Here is a 21,487-nt window from a genome sequence, read left to right on the forward strand (position 1 = left end):
GGTGATGTGTACATTGGTAAGGCAAGAGGCTGTTCAAAGGAGAATCATTGATTGAGTATAACAGAAAGGAGATTTTATATTCAAAAATAATCTGAAGGTCTCTTGCAGTGAGTGGGGCATAAATTTATCTGATGTGAGACTCAGCAAGGTCAGACAGGATTAGGTAAGATTCCAGCTATAGGCAAAAGAGCAGTTTGGCTCTTCCTAGTACAATTGGCAATATTGCATGGGCTACAAGGAATCTTTCTGTCTTGCAGAACGATTGCAGTAAAAGGCTTTCAAGTATTTCACCTCATGAAATGGTAAACACTGTGGGTGCTCTTTCTAAAATACAGATCTTTTCAGCAACAATTTATGCAAAGATGCTGGGTCCCTTTCCTTTGGAAACAGCAAGGTGATTTTTAGCTTTTGTCATAGTTATCAAAGGGGGTATGTCTTATAACCAGAATAACAGTTGTTGCTTTGAAGATAGAAGGTATATTTCCAGACTTAGCCTTTTTGTAAGGGTAAGGACACTGACAAGAAAACAAAACGGCAGCCAACAGATTGAGAAAAGATCTTTACCAACCCCACATGTAATATGCAATATCCATGCCTAATATCCAAGGTATACAAAGAACTCAAGAAGTTAGACACAAGAGAATCAAACAACCCTATTAAAAATGGGGTACAGTGATAAACAAAAAGTTCTCAATTGAGGAATATCGAATGGTGGAGAAGCATCCAAGGAAGTGCTAGACATCATTAGCCATCAAGGAAATGCCAATCAAAACAACCCTGAGATTCTATCTCACACCAACCAGAATGGCTAAGATTAAAAATTCAGATGACAGCAGATGCTGGTGAGGATGTGGAGAAAGAAGAACACCAACACAAAGAAGATGTTGGTGGGGTTGTAAACTGGCACAACCACTCTGGAAATCAGTCTGGCGATTCCTCAGAAAATTGGACTTAGTACTACCTGAAGATCCAGTTATTCCACTTTTGGGCATATACCCCAGAGAAGTTCCAACATATAACAAAGACACATGCACCACAATGTTCATAGCAGCCCTTTTATAATAGCCAGAAGCTGGAAAGAACCCAGATATCCTTCAGTAGATGAATGGATACAAAAATTGTGGTACATTTACACAATGGAGTACTACTCAGCTATCAGAAACAATGACTTTATGAAATTCTTAAGAAAATGGATGCATCTAGAGAATGTCATTCTGAGTGAGGTAACCCAGTCACAAAAGAACAGACATAATATACAGTCACTGATAATTGGATACTAACCTCAGAAAGCTCTGAACACCCCAGAAACAACTTACAGACTATATGAAGTTCAAGAAAAACAAAGGCCAAAAATAAAAAAGAAAAGAAAATGAAAAACCACTATGCTTAATCTTTATACACCAAGAAAACTTTGAATATTTCCAGGTTACATCCTGTTTTACATGTACTTTATGCTCATTGTAACTAGTAAGATTTTAAGGCATACTATCAAACCTTTAAAAAATCAAGTGCTGACAAAAATGTATTCATATACTGTTATGCAAAAATGCTTTTAAAATCTGTACATTTATCTTTGTTTTTTAAAATAAAGTTATTCAATTAAAAAAGTTAAAATATTTAACGAACATACCTATGATTACTTGGCAGTATCAAGCTAATATCAAGAGAGAAACAGAAACAATTTTCAGTAGAAAATCATATTTCTAGTTATTCCTCATCTTCTAGTTTTCCTGGGATATTTGGGATAAACTGTTTTGTCAGTGCTGGGGACAGAGCCGAGGCTTTGCTCCACAAGGTAGGTGCTCTACCCTTAAACCACACTGCAGCCTAGGGTAATATTACATTAAACTACAGATCAAGGTGATGTGGGAAAATGAATATTATTTTGGAGTTCTTTTTGTTATATTTTTGGTGACTGAAAGCTAATATGATTTCTAGTTATCTAGAATTTGAGGAAGCATTGGTTTTTGTCTCAGGGGAACAACCAATATAAGTATGAACAATTCCAGGTTGGATGGCATTTGATACAAAGTTTCATGCATGGTCATTAGAGCATCTATGGTTACTTCATTTAATCTTTTACATTCCTTTGATCCACTTACAAAGTTCAATTATAATTACTTGTGCAATGAGTGTATAAATAAAAAGAGAGCTTTAGACTGACTGCTATACTAGTTTTTTGTTGATTCAAATATTAACTTGACTTCCACAGGGTGGTGGTGTTGCTGGTTGTGGCAGTGGTTGTAGTGGTAGACACAGCAGTACTATTTGCTTCATCCTGTGTCTGTGGACACAGATCAAACACACAATATATATTGTGTATGAGGCATAAAAGGAGATACAGCAGAGCATGAAACAAAGTGATTGTATCAGAAGGTAAAGATGAAGGTCAGGAAAAATGAGATCTTGAGATGAGTGGCTGAGTGGATAACAGGCATACAAATACCATTTTCTGTTTTAGGATCAACCCTGTAAAGCTAGAGGCTACAAGGTTCATTTTAGCCAGACAACGGATGTAAGGAAAAAGATGAAGAGAGTGAAGGGGATATACTCCATGGAGGTGCGGTGATGCATCATGCCAGGTAACTGTGGCACAGCTACCTTTGGGATGGGGTTTACAGAATCCCAACAATGGAGTGCTCATTTTACTACTCCATGCTCAGGCTCAGGTACATAGAGGTTTTTTTTTCCGAAGTAATGAAGCAGTGGGACATTAACTTCCGTGGCTTGGTCATATATACATTGGAAGCATTTCACTGTTGGATGTGTGGAGAATAAAACAGAGAGAAAGTAATGGTTTAAGAACTATCAATAAAAAGATTGTTTTACTAGTGTCCTAGAGACCAGGGCCAGACAAATAAATCAGGATGGGAAGTATAAAGAAAGAATTTTAACAAATAGAAAACAGAAAAATGACAAGACACAGATTTGTTTGGAAGGTGAGCTGAGAGGAACTCTGGGAAGACAGGGCCCCCATACTCATGAGTAGTTACTGAGATGGGAGAAACTGAGACAATAGACAGGTTTTACTGCAATAATTAGGCTTGCTGGGCTTGAATGAATGTTCAAGTGAGATCAGAAAGTGTGGTGCTGAGCTTGAGAACGGATACAACTGGAATCATGCCAGAACCAGAAGAGCCCGCTTCTCTGCACACCTATGGCTGGGAAGGGAGATGTCAAAATGAAACTTCATGTCCTGCACTGACGGAGGATCGAGCTCTGTATTCTGCCTGTCAGTGCAGTCACCCTGCCTTGAAAATCCACAGGCTCCTGTTCTCTGTGTCTTTCTTTCTGTAAATAGAGTAAAACTCTTGTCTGCTAGGGTCTTCTACCCTGAGCCCTGCTACATATCTCTGAATTAGGTTTCTTCACAGGCTAGTGACACCATTTCACTGACAAGTAAAAAAGCTGTTGTTATTAATGTTAATGAGAACATTGGCATGGTGCGTGTATTTTACAAGGTTCTCTGCAGTCAACCCTTAATTATTTAGAACAAAGAAAAGAGCAGTTCTTCCTGTTGAAGACAGCTGACATAGGAAAGTCTCTATTGAGACCATAGAAATTAAATGCTGCATAATTAACCTATATTGTAAAAAAGGAAAACAAATCTTTATTTCATCTACTTTAAAAAAAAAAAAGAAAACGTTTTGGGCCACAATTCCCTCCTTTCTTTCTCTCAGCCAACCAACAGGAAGGCTCCAGTTTAGCCAGAACAACAGAAAGTGTTGGGAGACTGCAGAGAGACCTTCAGATCTTCTGCGTCTGACCAACCAGATGGTTGATTCAGTGCTGCTTCAGGCTCATTGTGGAAATCTCCTTGCATGGGAAGAAGAACTAGTTCCAGAAATTGACTTACACTAAATTTCCACATGAACTGTCGAATGGGTGCCTGTAAAATGATTTTTCTCTTGCTTTAAATCATTGCTTATTTATAAAAAAAGATCACTTAAACTTTGGAACATAGGACTATCATCTTTCAATCTGTAAAAAGAAAACGAGATCAGCATGTATTGCTTACATTGTGACAGCTAATAAAACTCATTGCTGCTTCCTAAAATGCACATGTCACACTTCACTCACATGTTATATTATTTAATTTAAAATTGTAGAGGATTGCCACAAGATGATGATAAAGTGAAAAGAAAGGCAAAATATTCTTGTAAACTACAAGATTTTTTTTTTTTCCATTTGTCACAGGAGCATGTTTAGGGTAGGGTTCAGATTCAAGATGACCTGACTCCAATGTATGTTTTTCTGTGCCTGTGTGTACTCTCACTGTCTGAAGAATGGTTCCTTGTCTTTGGAATCTAGTCAGTTTTTTTAACCTTTGTACTCCATCCTTCTGACAAGACAAGGGAATAGGATTTTTGTCTCCATGTGCAGGTGATGGTGACTTCCAGAGCTTACCCATGCTTCTGTCTTATAAGTCTTCAATTATTGGTCATTATGGCAGGACATAGCACAACAGACTCTCTAAGTGTTTCTTACTTATAATCTACTTATTTTTGGTAGCCAACAACACATGGTGGTTCACACAGCTGAGGAAAGATCAGTTCTATGAAAGGTCAGACTCAAAATAGCTATCAAGTAGATTTATGTTCTTTTAAAAGTTTGGAATACCTTGACATAACAGAACTTTTTACACATAAACAGGCCAGGCCAACCTCAGATTTAACAGCATGCCTCAGGATTGGGGTACATGGCTTTCTTGCTTATATATTCATTCTGTGTAGTCTACTTTAGATACAGTCAGACTGTCTGTCATGAGGATCATCTTATCTTAGTATTATCTTCTGAACTTTTAAGTACATTTTAGGACAAAATTAAAATTCTTCAATTTAACACAGAAGGCTATACCATTTCAATCTTATTTCTTTCTCTGACTTTTTTTTTTTTTTTTTTTACACACACAATGTAGAACTTTTAAATTCTTTAGCAATGCCTGTCCATAACCTGGAATGCACACACTTCTTTTCTGAAGAACTCCTACTTATCCCTAAATCTTGTTTTCAATGTTATTAGGTAGAAAGAATGCTCCATCGAGCATTTCCAAAGTGCCACTGGTTGGTTGTATATCTTAGCAGGCACCCATCTGATAATGATGCTGTTAAACTCCTGATTTCCATGCCAACAAGAAAATCTTTTCCATTCCTGTTCCCTTGTGAGAACAAATCATCTGATATGTGTCTGATGCTTAGTTTGTCAATGTTACCCTTTGTTAAATTATTTATTAATAAATTGAGTATTATTGTTAAAGAATATCCATATTAAATTAAAAACTCATTTCATTTTTAGTATACAAACAGTGAATTTTATTGCTGCAATGATCCTACCTGTGGTCAATGGCAAAAGATTCTTGCTTATTGTCCAGTACCATCACTGATTAACTCCATCTGCCATTGTCAAAAACTGGTTTATGGACCTTACTAGATCTTATGTGATTTTAAAGAGAATCTGGACTTGAGTATGAAGTTTAATTTTCTATAAATTATATGCTAACTCATTTGCAAAGATATCTCAAAGTTTAACAAGCCCCACTACCTGTTTCTGTTCTCAGGATAAAACATTCTTTTCTATTTCTGGTCATTTTAGAATGACTCAGATCCAGGCTGTGGGACTTAAAATCATGCCGAGAAGTTTGGTAAGGTAGAACAGGTTGAGATCCAGAGACTCTGTGGGCACACACCTGAAGCTTAGGTGACCCCCAGCTTCCTACCAGACTCCTGACTTGAAACAAATGTCATGCTTTTTACATAAAAGAGGCATGATGTGACCACAGGTCATATAGGCTCATGACAGAGTTCTCCATGCTAATGAGGTACCTAAAGGCTTGGAGGGCTTAGCCAATAAGTTTCGTTTCCCAGACATTCCTCTATGCAAAAGACATTTAATCTCAGGTCTACCCCGAGAAGTGAGGTATGGTTTTACAGATCCGTTTTCTGCTATGACAATAAACTGTTTGGAACCACAGACTATTTTTACCAAATTCCACCATGGGGGGCCATAAGGAAGACTTTTGCCTAAAGATCTGACCCCAATTTCCTGTTGAAGGCCTCTCTGTACTTCTAGCCACCACAGTCACCAAGCCTGCTGCTGTCAAGCCAAGGACTATTCCAGATGGGATTAGCCAGAGATACCCTGTACCCACACCCCGGCCAGACACAGCTCCTGGTTTCATTCTTGTCTCTTCTTAGATTCCCAGAGGTGCCCAGATGTCAAGAGCCTGAGAACCCCACAACCTTGGCCTTGTTGCAGACCTAGGGACCCTCAAACTAGCTCCGACTTTTCCACACCTATAACTGGTATTTCCCACCTCTGGAGTGAAGTGGTGTCACTGCACTTTTCTACAGCCCAGCACCCACCCTGGAGACAGTATGTGGGATAAGTGTAGTCACAGTCCCTGCATTTTGCTTCCCCAAGTGGCACGGAGGAGCAGCCTACAACCCTGCACTAGACTTCACCTTTTTTTCTGAGATATTAATAGAAATGTTGATCCAATAACCAATATTTTGCATCTAATATAAAATCTATCAAGCTCCCCCCAAACAAAACAGCCCATTCCAATACCTTTCGTAATAAGTGTTGGGAAGACTAGGGACATGAGAGACATATCTTAATATAATAAAGGTAATTTACAACAGGCTCACAGTTAACATCATTGTCAATGTAGAGAAAATTAAAACATTTCCACTAAAATCATGAACAGGACTAATATGGTCTGCTTTTTACACATGTATTTAAAATACTCCTTTAAGTCTTAACTAGAGCAATAAGACAACCAAAGGAGATACAATTAGAAAAAAAAGAAAGATTTTTACTTGCAGATAACATTATTTTATCAATAAAAGATAATCTGCCAGAAAGCTTTTATAGCTGATAAACACTTTCAATAAGGTAGCAGGGTGCACAATCAACACATACAAATCAGCAGCCTTATGAATGGTAGACTGAGAAAAATATCTGAAAAAACAGTTATCTCCACATTGCCTCAAAAATAAAATATCTTCAGGTAACTCTAACCATGCAAATAAAATACTTGTATAATAAAAACTTCATGAAATTGAAGAAAATAATTGAAGGAGGCATCAGAAGATGGAAATAAAACCTCATATGCTTGTAGAGTGGGAGGATCAATATGGTAACAAAGTCCATAGTAACAAAATATTTTTATAGGCTCCATGCAACTCCCAGAATTTCAACATAATCCTCACAAAAATTGAAAAATTAATCTTAAGCTTCATATGAACACATAATAAACCTGGGATGGCTAAAACAATTCTGAATAGTTAAAGAACTCCTGGTGGTATCACCATCCCAGATTTCAGGTTAAATTATAGAGCTATGGTAATAAAAGAAGCATGGTATAGGCATAAAATAGGTATATTGATCAATGGAATAAAACTGAAGACCCAGACATAATCCACACACATATGAATACCTGATTTTTGACAAAGATGATGCCAAAAAATGGTATTGGTCAAATTGTATGCCTGCCTATAGCAGAACAGAAATGGATCCATCCTCATTATTCTGAAAAAGACCAGCTCAAGTACCTCATATACAGTAGATAGTCTGGATCCTAAGCAAGAGAAAGTGGGGAATAGGTTTGAACTCATTGGTACAGGAAAGGTCATTCTGCACAGGACATAGATAGAATAGATACTAAGAGCAACAATTAATAAATAAGAGCTCATTTAATAATTGAATACTATTTTTTAGATTTTATGGTTTAAATCTTATAATGTTAGACTATATCTTCTAGTTCATATATGTTGAGTCAAATATTAAACTATAGAGAGATTCCTGGGCAGTATTGTAGCAAAGGGGCAGAGTACAAACCCCAGAGATTGAAAACACAATTGGTACACCTTAAATCTGTATTAAAAACTCTGTGCTGTGTGACAAGTGTACCAGCTTCAGCCACTTGTAACTTCACTGGGCTTAAGTGGGCTAAAAACTGAGACCAACAAAATATAGCAAAAAGAGAGGCCAACAAAACACCTGGAAGAGTTGTCCTGGCAAAGGAGTGTCTTTGGCCCTGGACACAGATGTTCATTCCTGCACCCTACTTCAAGCAGGATCATTACAAAGGATGGCTAGCAGACATATTTATGACTCTCAGTTGATGTTGTGTGACCTTCAATTATAAGCCTGAGGTTCATGCTCCTATTTCCTAGTGCATTGTAGGATTGACTCCTTTTAACATTTTAGTTCATTCAATTTCGGAACTTCTTTTCACACACCAAAACCTTTATTATTTAATCCAGGTTTCAGTGTACATCATTTCCCACAAGTTCTACAAACTGTCACTGTCTGCACCCATGTTTTCTCCTTCCTTGTTTATTACAATGATTGGAGACATCTGCTTTTCTCAAAGTCAGCTTTTAACATATTCAGCAACTCTAGGTTCTTCTGCTATTGCTTCTAATTAAGACAGCAGTTTCTGGCATCCAGTTCCTTTCTTCTTCTTTACTTTTATGCATACAAATGAGCTTCCACGCCATTGACTGTAGCAAGGAGTTCCCATCTTTTCACTCAAAGATGTATTTGTTTTTATTTAATGTATACATCTATGCTATATTTAATGTATATATATATTTATTTAATGTATATATTTAATGTTTTGTCTGCATTAACCTACATGTACTAGGTGGATATCTGGTGCCTTTTGAGGCCTGAAGAAGGTGTCAGATCTCCCACATACTACATAGAGTTACAGAAGGTTGTGAGCTGCCATGTGGGTTCTAAGGATCAAACCTGAAGCCCCTGCAGAAGCAGTAAGTGCTTTGAATCTGTGAGCCTCTCCATCCCCAAATGTCACCAAACTTAAGAAGAACTAGCAGTGCCTTATTTTCATGGGTTTCTCCAGCTAGCCTCATTTCTTCCCTGTGACATCTCACAGGAGAGTCAGCTTTGCTGGTGCTTCAGGTCTGTTCCTCACTTCAGTTCGACCTTATAATGACAGTTATTCTTCCCACCTACTAAATACAAAGCTACCACCTGCTCTTACTGTCACAGTTTCTGTTCATACTACCTCTTATTTTTAAACACTTTCCATTTTTTCTCTGCTTCCATGACAACACATTTTTTGTTCTTCCTACATCCTCGGTGATACTTCATGCTTATATTCTAGTTCCACAAATGGCTATTCTTTCTAGATCTTTCTCAGGCCCTGATATTCCAATTTCATCAGCTACATTATTCTCTTAACCTATAGAACCTAGTCTGAAGGGTTTTATTTTATCTTTTATTTTTAAAACTACACAGGCAGAGTTGAAGCCTGTGACTTCCACTAAATTATACCAACTTCATTCTCTTTGTTTTTACTTTTCTTTGGTCATGCTGTATTTGTACTGCACCAAAATTGACAATTGAAAAATAAGTGATATTATATTCTATTTTTTTTAAATCCTTCACTTAGAATTAGATCTCAGATTCAGTTGATTTTGTCCACCAGCCTCCTGTCATGTCTGCTTTCCTCTTTCTGTTACCCATCACACACTCTCTTGCAAGTCCTTGGACTACTGGCCTAGCATGCCTATTCTCAGATAACTCCTTGTGACCTCTTCCTGTCAGTCAGAACTGAACACAAAATGTCATTCCTCACATATGCGTGGACTGCCCTTTCAACCTGAACAGCCCTTTCAGAAATTCTGCACTTTATTTTCATCAGGATTCCTGCTGCTACCTAACATGTCCCATTTTAAGTTATTTACTTCTCACAGTAAAATACATTTTGTGAGACTAGGAACTTGGGTTGTCCAATAGTGAACCTTGGTCCCTAAAATAGCATCTGTAAAAAACATGCAGAATAAATGAGTTTGCCAATTTGTATAGTACTTAAAATCTAGGAAATGATTCATACTAAATGGCAGCAGAGATTAGAGAACGGGACTTTAAAATGTTTCTACCAGATTTACTATCCATGTGCAATTGAGAAACATGAAAGAATTGAGTTCTCACCTGAAAGACTGAAAAATATACAGAAAATACATGAACTAGACAGAGGGCCATTGCTTACTGATACTTTTGTCAAAGAATAACTGACATATTAAATTTTCCACGGAAACATTTTTAGCAACAATAGAAATATGAGTAAGAAATGAAATCTGATATCTTCTTTACAAGAGATGTTTATGTCCACTTGTCTTTCATTTTGATCTGCCATAGATTTGCAGACTTCACTGTCCATATGGATGCCAAAATATTTAGAATGCATCTAAGTATGAAACTCTAAAAAAGAAATTAAACAGTCAATTCTTGTTACATCTTTATTACTTATGCACATACATGAGGCAGTTTTATTCTTTTTTTAAATAATAAGAATTTTATTCCTCAGTTTGCAATATAAGTATCACCTGTGACCTTGTGAGACATGCACATGCTTGGATCTGCCTTAGCTTTATGGATTTCAGAATATAGAATATGGTATATCATTTCACTTCATGCTGATAATGTATAACAATAACTACATATAATTACTACCTTCTGTTGTGAACCTTCAAATTTTTCTGGTTACACTCCTATTTTCCAAAACATTAGAATGCTTTCCTCCTATCCATGTACCTCTTTGTACACACTTCCATCTTCTCTCCATCTTTCCCACAGCCAACTCTATTCAGGCTCTAGTAATCAAGATTTCATTTTCTACTTCCTCAATGAATATGTATTAGATGTCAAAATAGCTCAAGAAATTTTAATATCATAAAGAAATCTTTATAATGCCTGTATTATGTTATCATGATTTTTAAAAAATAATTTACAATGTAAAATTCAGGACATTCCCAATGTATCAAATAGCAATATTCACAATGTGGTCCCTCCAAAAGTACTTCTGTTGTTCTGCTAAAGGATCAAAACCATAAAATGACTCTAAATGACACAATAATATTCACATATATCAGCAAGTCACTCCACTCATATCAGAAAAGTTTTCTGTAGATGGGAATTAGTATAAATTCACAACTGGACATTGTGCAGAAAGTGATAGACTTAGGAACACTTTGACCTTTATGGATAGTTTTTATAAAATGCTTCCCTTCTATTCTCAGTGACATATGCAGAAGAGGAGTCAAAAAGATTGTAAGAACAAGATGAAGTGGATGACTATTATAAAACTGTGCCTTTATATGTCTTATTTTGGGAATATTTGAGACCATTCTCATGGGTTACAGAATAAGAAACTAGAAAATAATGAACCAAATTATTTTGTATAATATACTTTTGTTACTGTTTTAATAAAACTGTGATTTTTTTTTTATTTTTGTATATCTTAAATAGTTTCTCTTTTTTTAAACATTTTAAAAAACAAAGATAAAAGAAAAAAATTTAAACATTTTTGAATAAATGTATACAAATATATTTTTTGTCAGTGCTTGGCTTCTTTTTTCTTTTTTTTAAAGGTTTGCTACTCTGAATTAAGGTCTTACTAGTTACAATGAGCAAAAAGTACATGTAAAACAGGATGTAACCCGGAATTAGTGAACGTAATCTTGGTGTTTAAGGATTGAGCATAATGTTTTTTTTTTTTTTGTTTTGTTTTGTTTTCATTTTTTCTTGAGCTTCACACAGTCTGTGAGTTGTTTCTGGGGTAGTTTGAGACTTAGGGGTTAGCATCCCACTATCAGTGACTGCACATTATGTCTGTTCTTTTGTGACTGGGTTATCTCACTCAGGATGATAATCTCTAGATACAACCATTTTCTTAAGAATCTGGTTAAGTCATTGTTTCTGATAGCTGAGTAGTACTCCATTGTGTAAATGTACCACAATTTTTTGTATCCATTCATCTACTGAAGGACATCCGGGTTCTTTCCAGCTTCTGGCTATTATAAATAGAGCTGCTATGAACATTGTGGTGCATGTGTCTTTGCTGTATATTGGAGTGTCTCTGGGGTATATGCCCAGAAGTGGAATAGCTGGATCTTCAGGTAGTACTATGTCCAATTTTCTGATGAATTGCCAGACTGATTTCCAGAGTGGTTGTGTCAGTTTACAACCCCACCAACAGTGGAGAAGTGTTCCTCTTTCTCCACAACCTTGCCAACATCTGCTGTCATCTGAGTTTTGGATGTTGGCCAATCTGACTGGTGTGAGTTGGAATCTCAGGGTTGTTTTGATTTGCATTTCCCTGATGGCTAAGGATGTGGAGCACTTCCTTAGATGTTTTTCAGCCATTCCATATTGGTCAATTGAGAACGTTTGGTTTAGCTCTGTACCCCATTTTTTTCTAGGGTTGTTTGATTCTCTGGTGTCTAGCTTTTTGAGTTCTTTGTATACCTTGGATATTAGGCCTCTATCTGATGTGGAGTTGGTAAAGATCTTTTCCCATTCTGTTGGCTGCTGTTTTGTTTTCTTGACAATGTCCTTAGCCTTACAGAAACTTTGCAATTTCATTAAGTCCCATTTGTTAATCTTTGACCTTAGAGCTTGAGCCATTGGTGTTTTGTTCAGAAAATTTTCTCCTGTGCCTATGTGTTCTAAGGTTTACCCTACTTTCTCATCTAATAGTTTCAGTGTATCTGGTTTAATGTGGAGATCTTTGATCCACTTACACTTGAGCTTTGTACAAGGAGATGAGAACGGGTCTATTTTCATTCTTCTGCATGCTGAGTGCCAGTTGAACCAACACCATTTGTTGAATAGGCTGTCCTTTTTCCATTGAATGTTTACAGTTCCTTTGTCAAAAATCAGGTGACCATATACATGAGGGCTCATTTCTGGATCTTCTATTTTATTCCATTGATCCACATGCCTATTTCTGTACCAGTACCATGCAGTTTTCAGCACAATTGCCTTGTAATATAGCTTGAGGTCAGGGATAGTGATTCCCACAGATGTTTTCTTGTTGTTGAGGATGGATTTCGCTATTCTAGGTCTTTTGTTATTCCAGATGAAATTGCACAGGCAGTTTTATTCATAATATAGTTTTGTATATTCAGAAGGCACTATGCTTTTTACACTGAAAATCAGAATATTGGGTTCCAGATATTAAGAGGATGTAAGGAAGTTAAAGATTTTTCTTCTTTGTTTAAATGCAGAGGCCTTCATAGATCTATGTGGTAGGTAATGTTCATATAAAATACCAAATTATGAGCAATTCCATGTTTATGGAAGACACTCAAAAGAACTGTTGTCAGCACAAATCAGTGCCACTGGTCAAGTAGCATTTTTCATGTTCCACATTTCAAATTTAGATAATTTTTAATCTTTAGCAAACCATTTGATAGTTATCAATTATGATGATTGTCTAATCACTGAGTATAGAGATGTAAGTATTTTTTTCTATAAAAAGATTTTCTTTTAGCAGTAGAATGAAACAATCAGTGATAATTTAAATTTTCATAAATCATAATCACATCTACAAATTAGCATTTCTCAACTTTTCACCGTTTGTGTTTCCTTTGGATCATAGACTTCTTCCAGTACAGAGATTATCTTGGTTTTCAAATAGTTGTATTTGACTAATTATCTGACTGACCCCAGTGTCCCCAATGGAAGAGCTGGGGGAAGAACTGAAGAAGCTGAAGGGGATTACAACTCCACAGGAAAAATAATATCAACTAACCAGATCATCCAGAGCTCCAAGGGACCAAAACACCAACCAAAGAGTATATATGAAAGGATCCATGGCTCCAGATACATATGCAGCAGAGGATGGCCTTATGTGACTTCAGTGGGCAGGGAGGCTTTTGGTCCTGTGGAGGCTGGATACCCCAGTATCAGGGGATGGTAGAGCCATGAAGCAGGAGTGGGTGGAGGAGCATCCTCATAGTCAAAGGTGAGGAGGGAGAGGGAGAATGGGATGGGGAGTTTGTGAAGGGGTAACCTAAAAGGGAGATATCATTTGAAGTGTAAACTAATAAAATGATCAATAAAAAACCAAATAATTGTACTTAAAAATTTAACAAACATGGCTTTAGACTAAGTAGAAACTGTCAGAAAATGAAAAGAAAAATCTACATAATTGAAGATATATAGTATAGGAGATATTGAGAACAGACTGTATATGGTAAGTATGTGTTTATATGGATGAGTCAGTACAAGAAGGTGTGGTGAGTGCTTGAGTGAGCATAGTATATATATATGTGTTTTATGTGTCTGTGTGCATGCATGTGGTGTATGTGTGCACATATGATCTTGCCTACATGAACATTATCCCTTAACTCCATCATAACATGGCATTCCTTACAAGGTATCCTCGCTCAGTAGTATTTAAAGATTAAAGAGTTTGAAACTTGAGCAAATGTCATAGCTACATGGGGTCTTTGGGGGCAGCTGACCCAGGTTGTTATTGTGCTGCAGAACCTGGAGCATCACCTCAAAGTCTGACTTCTGTACTTTCCACATTGAGTTCTTCAGGCTATTCTTAGTTTTATGAGCCAGCAAATATTTTCATTTTTATCTAAATGGCTATAACAAACCTGACAGGCACAACTGTAAGTCTATATTAATTAGTAAACTCATAGCCACTGATAAGCAGTTTTTATTATAATATTGTATTTGTTATTATTTTGAACAAGCAAATAAACCACATTAAAAGTGTTTCATATTATAATGAGCTCCTTCATGTATGTGCACATTTAAATGTTGCTGCATGTGTGTTTGCACATGTGTGTCAAGGCCAAAAGTCAGTGTTAGGAATCATTCTTACTTTGTGGACAGGATTTTTCATTAAGCCTGGGTCTCAGTGATTTGGCCTGACTGGCTGACCAGTGAGTCTCTTGACCTGTCTGTCTTAACTCCAGTTGTTCTAGGGTTACTGATTCATGCCACTGTGCCTAGAATTTTACATAGGTGCTCAGGATTCAAACTCAGGCTCTTTTGTTTGTGTGGCAAACAGTTCATCAACTGAGCCATCAGCTTCCTAGACACTAAAGTGAACCATTTGCTTCTTTTATATTTCAAAGTTGGAGTATATTAAGAAACAGCTCTGACATAGATTTAAGCATGGGTATTATGAGAGAGGTAGAAAAAAATGCTTAAGATATTGTTTTAGGCATCCAAGGTAATGGCATGGGCTTCTCAAGAAAGTGTCCAGCTATTTCTCTTAGTTCAAGAGTCACAGAACCCTTTGATATTTTAAAGTCAGTTAATACATTCTGCATTATCTGGTCTTTTATGATAATTCCAGGGGAAGAAACCAAAGCCTGCTCACTTCTGCCATAGATGAAGAAGCTGTGGGTTCAGGGGCTCAGTCGGTCTGAGTCACAGAACTACTAAATGACAGGGATTTTGTTAAGCTCAGCATTTTCTTACCTAAATCCTTCACACTTAGAAGACCACAGGAGTGCTGAGCAACCTCAGTCATTGCTGTGCAGGGCAGAGCACTGCCGTCTACAAACTTTCCTTTTGTGCTGTTATTTATTTAAAAAATTAAATTTAATTTGGATGTTCCTTAAATTTTAAAGATGGAACCGGCCATCCCACTCCTGGATATAACTAGAGAACAATATATCCTACCACAGAGATGCTTGCACATCTACGTTTATTACTGCTCTGTTCATGATAACAAAGAAATGGAATAAGCTGGATATTTATCTACAAATGAGATAATGAGAATGTGGTATGGTACAAGTATAAAACAGAAGGTGAATCAGCTATAAATAAGACTGAAATGACAGGAATCTCGGAAAACAGGTAGATCTAGAGGTATGACAGTAAGTGAGGTGACAATTCAAATCCAGAGAGTGAAATGCCAAACTGTGTTCTCTCTCATATACGAGCAAAGAACACACCAGTCACAAAAGAATGTACAAAGATAATTGTTTCAACTCAGTCTCATTTTTTTTCTTGTGGCAGGTGAATGAATAAAACTGCAGTTGATTATGAAGATATAAAACCATAAATGAAGTGCTGTGGCTGTTCTAGGTGTACAAAAGTTCACTGAGACCTACAGAATCGAGATTGGAGACATGTTTGAATGACTTTCGTTGTTGCTGTTGGTGATCACTACTAGAACGATCACAGGGTGCCACCAAAATCTAACTTTAGTTTAGCACAATATAGTTCATACGGAAACTTACTTCAGCTCTGGCAGTGTAAGTGTTTGGTCTTAATTTTATTTTTACTTATATTATCATCAGGAACCTGAACCTCTATTCTGCCCCGCTTACTTTTTGTATCAGGAATGCTACTATTTTCCTGATGGAGGCCTTCCCAGCCAAACAGCAGAGATAGGACCAAATCTGCATGCAAAACACAAACTCTCCACATCTAAAATATTCTTGGGATAAGATTGCAAAGTTTATTTTTTTTTACTTATAAATATTATTTATATTAAATAAATATATATTTTACACTTATATATATCATATAAATATAACATAAATATAAAATTATTATATTATAATATTTATAAATATTATTATATTAATTTCAAATTTAGTTTTATTCTACTTTAGATATATTCAGCTTGATTTAATTCACTAAGCTCCCCTTTAAGTATTTGGTCAGATTTAATCACAATTTTGGTCACATGTTGGCTTTTCTAAAACCAGTTTTATTGTCTTTTACAGAGTTTTTAAAAGTCAAGAACTAGTTTGTATTTGTTTCTTTTTAACATGTTTTTAGTTGGATATAGTTTACTTACATTTCAAATGTTATTCCCTTTCCCAGTTTCCCCTCCATATCCCCCATCCTATCCCCCCTGCCCCTGATTCTAACTTCTATTTTTTGCTTTATTATTTTATTTATGGATGTCTTCATGCACTATTTTAATGTAATATATGTTCATTACAGTTTATTATTTTTCCTATATATTTACTTCTTAATTCAGAATAAAAAGAAAAGCAGTATTTATTTAGTATTACAAATAGCATTGGCTTCTGCCCCTGTGGAAACTAAAAGGTTTTTAGACTTTCATCTTTTACTACAAAAAGCCAAGCACCACAGAAGGAACTGTTTGCAATAAAAACACATTTTTGCTCTTTCAGATCTATGTTTGCCTCTTTCCTCAAAACTTTTGACAAATGCCATCAACCCTGAATCTTTCTTTTCTTCCTGTTGTATATTATCATTTAAAATCAGTTTGGATGTAGCTGTCCACTGAGAGAAGAGAATCCTGATTTACATTGTCTTTCGTGGGGGGGGCATTTGTTGCTTATTTTCCTACTGTAACTATCAATTTAAAAATATATTCCTGTTCTATTAGGATCATATTTCAAATGCTAAACAATTAAGGTCATTATATATCACAGATGAAACCAACAAAGCTCTTCTGTGGAGGAGTAATAAATCATTCAGAGAAAGACCTCTTTTATAGACCTTAAATAATTATATGAGGCTTTGAATATGAACAGAGTAAGAGACAATGGCTTATCTTTTATTTAAGTACATAGGGAATATATGAAATGTTTGGTTATGTTACTTCAATTTATTGCTAGTTGATTGTTTTAATTAATCGAATAGACAAACTATCTTAAGTTTCTTTTCCAATTCTAGCTAAGATACTAGTGAGTCACAATTCTTTTCAGAATTCTTCATAGAAGAATACACAGTTCTTCAATGGATTTATGCTGCTGACACATTCCAATAAATTGTACTATAACTTGAGACACCTGTCATTGTTTGATCTTCTCTGTCCTCTCTCCCTAAGTTCCTCACTCACCCAAACTCTTACTTTCCAGAGTACACACACTTCTACTTCCTCTTCCCTGTGATAATGCCATCTTGACAGTCCATCCATGTTTGAGTAACTCTGTCTTTTAACTCCATAAGAAGAGAATTCTGTGCATAAGCACTACAGAAGTTTTGGTTTCTGTGATATGTTATTACACACTTATCTCCAAAATTCCCTCCCTCCCTCCCTTTCTCCCTCCCTTCATTCTTTCGTTCTTTCTTTCTTTTATTAGGCTGCCAGATCCCCAGAAGGAGAAACTGACGTCTTTCTAAAGACTATGTAGCAGAAAATATATTAAACAAATAGTTGCTTCATAATTCACTATGTTTTATGCTTTCTCTAGCTGTCTTAAAATTTTTTTCATAGATCTGGAAAAATATTTAAACATGAGACTGACCTAAAGTTACTAGGTTTAGAAGCTAAAGAAAGAACACTACATGTATAATTTGCTTAAACTTTTGTAATTTTACTAATCAAGTCCAGCAGTACTATAGATTCCATGCATTGTTTAGCTGTCAGTGCCGAGCAGAGTGATCATCCAATGTGAAAGACACTCTAACTTCACCTTTGATGCGATACAGAGCGATTAGGTGTCAAGCCCCTTTTCTCGTATCTCAAGTCCAATGGTAGGGAGAGTCCACTTTAGTGCAGCTCCTATCTGAGCTGTAACCTGGAGATTTTCCTGGAATTAACTCATGCCGTTAACAAGATTTCTAGCCTTGACTCAGATCTTCTCTTCAAAGATTAAGGATTACCTATTTATCTCTTGCATTGTTAAAAATGAAGCTGGTCATTTTTGGAGTAGGCATTAAATATTTCTTAACTTCGAAACATTTTATAAATACCACAATTCATGATCTCATGTAAAAACAACTGTTCATATTTTGCTTTGATTAGCACATTTTGCAACCCCATAAGAAGAACAATATAAACCAACCAGACTCCCTCCTAGAGGTCCCAAGGACTAAACAACCAACCAAAGAGTATACATGGTGGGATCCATGGCTCCAGCTGCATATGTAGCAGAGGATGGCCTTGTCGGGCATCAATGGGAGGAGAGGCCCATGGTCCTGTAAAGGCTCGATGCCCTAGTGTAGGGGAATGCCAGGGCAGTGAGGTGGGTGTGGGTGGGTGGGTGGGAAAGCACCTTCATGTAAGCAGAGGGAGGAGGGATAGAATAGGGGGTTTGTGGAGGGGAGACCGAGAAAGGGGATAACATTTGAAATATAAATAAACAAAATATCCAGTAAAGAAGAAATATTTAATAAACTTGTTTTCATATGGAATGCATCTTATTTATTTATTTACATACCAAATGCTGGCACCCCTCTCCCTAGTGTATAAGTATTTTACAAGTCAATGTCAATCTCACTACTAGAGCTAGTGATTTACTGAGGTAACCTTGAATTTCTTTGAGGTGTGGCTTTAGTCACTTCCTAGTCATTTAACAGAGAAAGAATTCACTGGAGTCCTAGATTTTCCTATGATAGTAATATGCATACATAAAGGTTCATACTTAAAGTTTGTATTGAAGTATTTTTACATAAAAACTCATAAATTCAATGTTTTCTTTCTTTATCTGCCTGTGCTAGGTAAGCACTACTCCAACACACTATTCTCTGCATGTGGTCTCTTTGTCATGTTTGTCACTATAATATACTGTTATTTAAACATATTAGACTTAAAATGGACAGATAAGGGTTTAAAATAAAGTATTTTTAACATATAGAATACATTTGTTTTTAAAATTATATCACATTTTATATTATCTCTCTTTTTTCTAAGCAAGAATACACACTGTCTCTCTGTTTATGTGTGTGTGTGTGTGTGTGTGTGTAAAAATGTGAGTAGGGAACCCCAGGACTTCACTTTATTGACTTGAAGAACTCAGGCTGCAGCCCAGCTTGTTAGTTACCGAGATGAAAGTCCCTGCTGTATTACCTGGAATGGAAGGCCATAGCCTTCATCAAATGAACATGGCATTGCTGGTATATCTTTGATTTTTCAGAACTCACCTTGGGCAGCTCCTCAATCTGATTAGCATCCAGATAGAGCTCTTCTAGTGTGCGTTCGAAGTTGAAGACCTCCTTGGGCACCTGTTGCAGGCTGCAGTGGGAGTAATCCAACACTGAGATGATCTCTTCCTCGCCACGGAAGCAGCGGCATGGCACCAGGCGGCCGATGAGCTTCCGTTTGGTGGTCATCTCCAGGCACTGCACTGGGAGAGAATACACACGAGTGTTTAGCATTGACAATCAAGGAAGGTGGCATCTTCAGCCAAAAAGGTTGGCTATAAATCTGCAGTGTGATCATCTACACGGGGCATGCAGTCATCTCATCCCGAGCCCTGTAACTGCCCTGAGATGTGAAATCAGGCACAGGGCAACTTCCGCAGAACTTTTTTGTAAGAGTATCCCATTTATTCAAAATAGTCAAAATTCACTGCGGACTTTATGATGTTCTTTTGACCAGTAGATAGATTCCATGAATAACTTTATTGTGTAGCATAGCTGTTCTACATTCTCAAAACACAATCTTCATGGAATCTATGCTCTTGGAGCCATAGAACACTGGTTCATACAAAAGGAAAGGATTTATAGTCAGGTTAAAAATTCTTATAAAACATCCTGACACATCTTTTTCTTATTCCTCTAAGTTAAAACGAGCCTTTCAGACTTACACAATGATATTGTAAATGTTAAACTAATTTTACAGTTTTTCATGCCATTTTCTCCCATAATAACTTTTTCAGAGCTTTATTCATCCTGATTTCTTAGTGCCCATCAAATGGTAAGTATTTATTAGTTATAGAGAGACGTGTACCACTCACACAGGAATTTATGGACGAGTTAAAGAACGTGTGGAACTCTGTCCCTGATTGCTACCGGCTAGAAACCTCTCAATTCAACTAAAGGTCACTCTCTTGGTGAATGTGCCTGAAGAACTAAGAAGACATTGTTTTTTCACTGTGTGTTCTTTCTCTGTGCACATATCTGGAATTATTCAAGGAGATCTTGACTTATATATTCTTAAATATATAATGTTTTATATTTTTCTTATTATACCTTAGTGTATTATATAATATATATGAAATATTTTATATCTTAATATACATCACTATAGTTTGATGACTACATAATTAGTATTAAATATTAACTCAGACTTTGCATTTCATTTGCATTGTGTGTATGTGTATACCAGAGGTAATCCTCAGGTGGGATTGTTAGGACCCAGGTACTTTTTATTTTATTATTTTTGTCTTTTAGAGATAGATAGATCTCTTTTTGGCCTCAAACGTCCTAAGTTGTCTAGGGTGGCCTGCCAGAAAACCACAGGGAACCTCCTGTCTCTGCCTCCCAGTGCTGAGATTAGGATTTTACTGAAATGAGTACCACCAAACACCCTATACAATTCACAGACCTCATGAAGCTCAAGAGGAAGACCAAAGCTTGGATGCTTCAGTCCTTCTTAGAAGGGGAAACAAATACTCACAGGAAGAAATATGGAGACAAAGTGTAGAGCAGACACTGAAGGAATGGCCATCCAGAGACTGCCCCATCTGGAGATCTATCCCATATACAGTCACCAATGCCAGACAATATGGTGGATGCCAAAAAGTGCATGCTGACAGGAGCCTGATATAGCTGTCTCCTAAGAGGTTCTGCCACAGTCTGACAAATACAAAGGCAGATGCTCTCAGCCAACCATTGGACCGAGAATAGGGTCTCCAATAGAGGAGTTAGAGAAAGAACTGAAGGAGTTGAAAGGGTTTGCAATCCCACTGGAAGAACAATATCAACCAACCAGACTCTCCAGAGCTCCCAGAGACTAAACCACCAATCAACAACTATACAAGGAAGGACCCAT

At 36.6% G+C, this 21,487-nt stretch overlaps 1 protein-coding gene across 1 annotated transcript in view; it reads right to left on the minus strand.

The window, feature by feature from the left end:
- Nucleotides 1-21,487, minus strand: part of LRRC7 (leucine rich repeat containing 7) — a gene marked incomplete at both ends in the record, with an annotated part of 278,327 nt that overhangs the window by 172,810 nt on the left and 84,030 nt on the right. The window contains one exon of the mRNA XM_080916060.1: nucleotides 19,636-19,838. Within this exon, the coding sequence (XP_080772186.1) occupies nucleotides 19,636-19,838 (203 nt within the window). The remainder of the gene's footprint in view (nucleotides 1-19,635; nucleotides 19,839-21,487) is intronic.

The sequence above is a fragment of the Micromys minutus genome (genome assembly GCF_963924665.1).
Source record: "Micromys minutus genome assembly, chromosome: 4".
NCBI classification, from domain to species: Eukaryota; Metazoa; Chordata; class Mammalia; order Rodentia; family Muridae; genus Micromys; species Micromys minutus.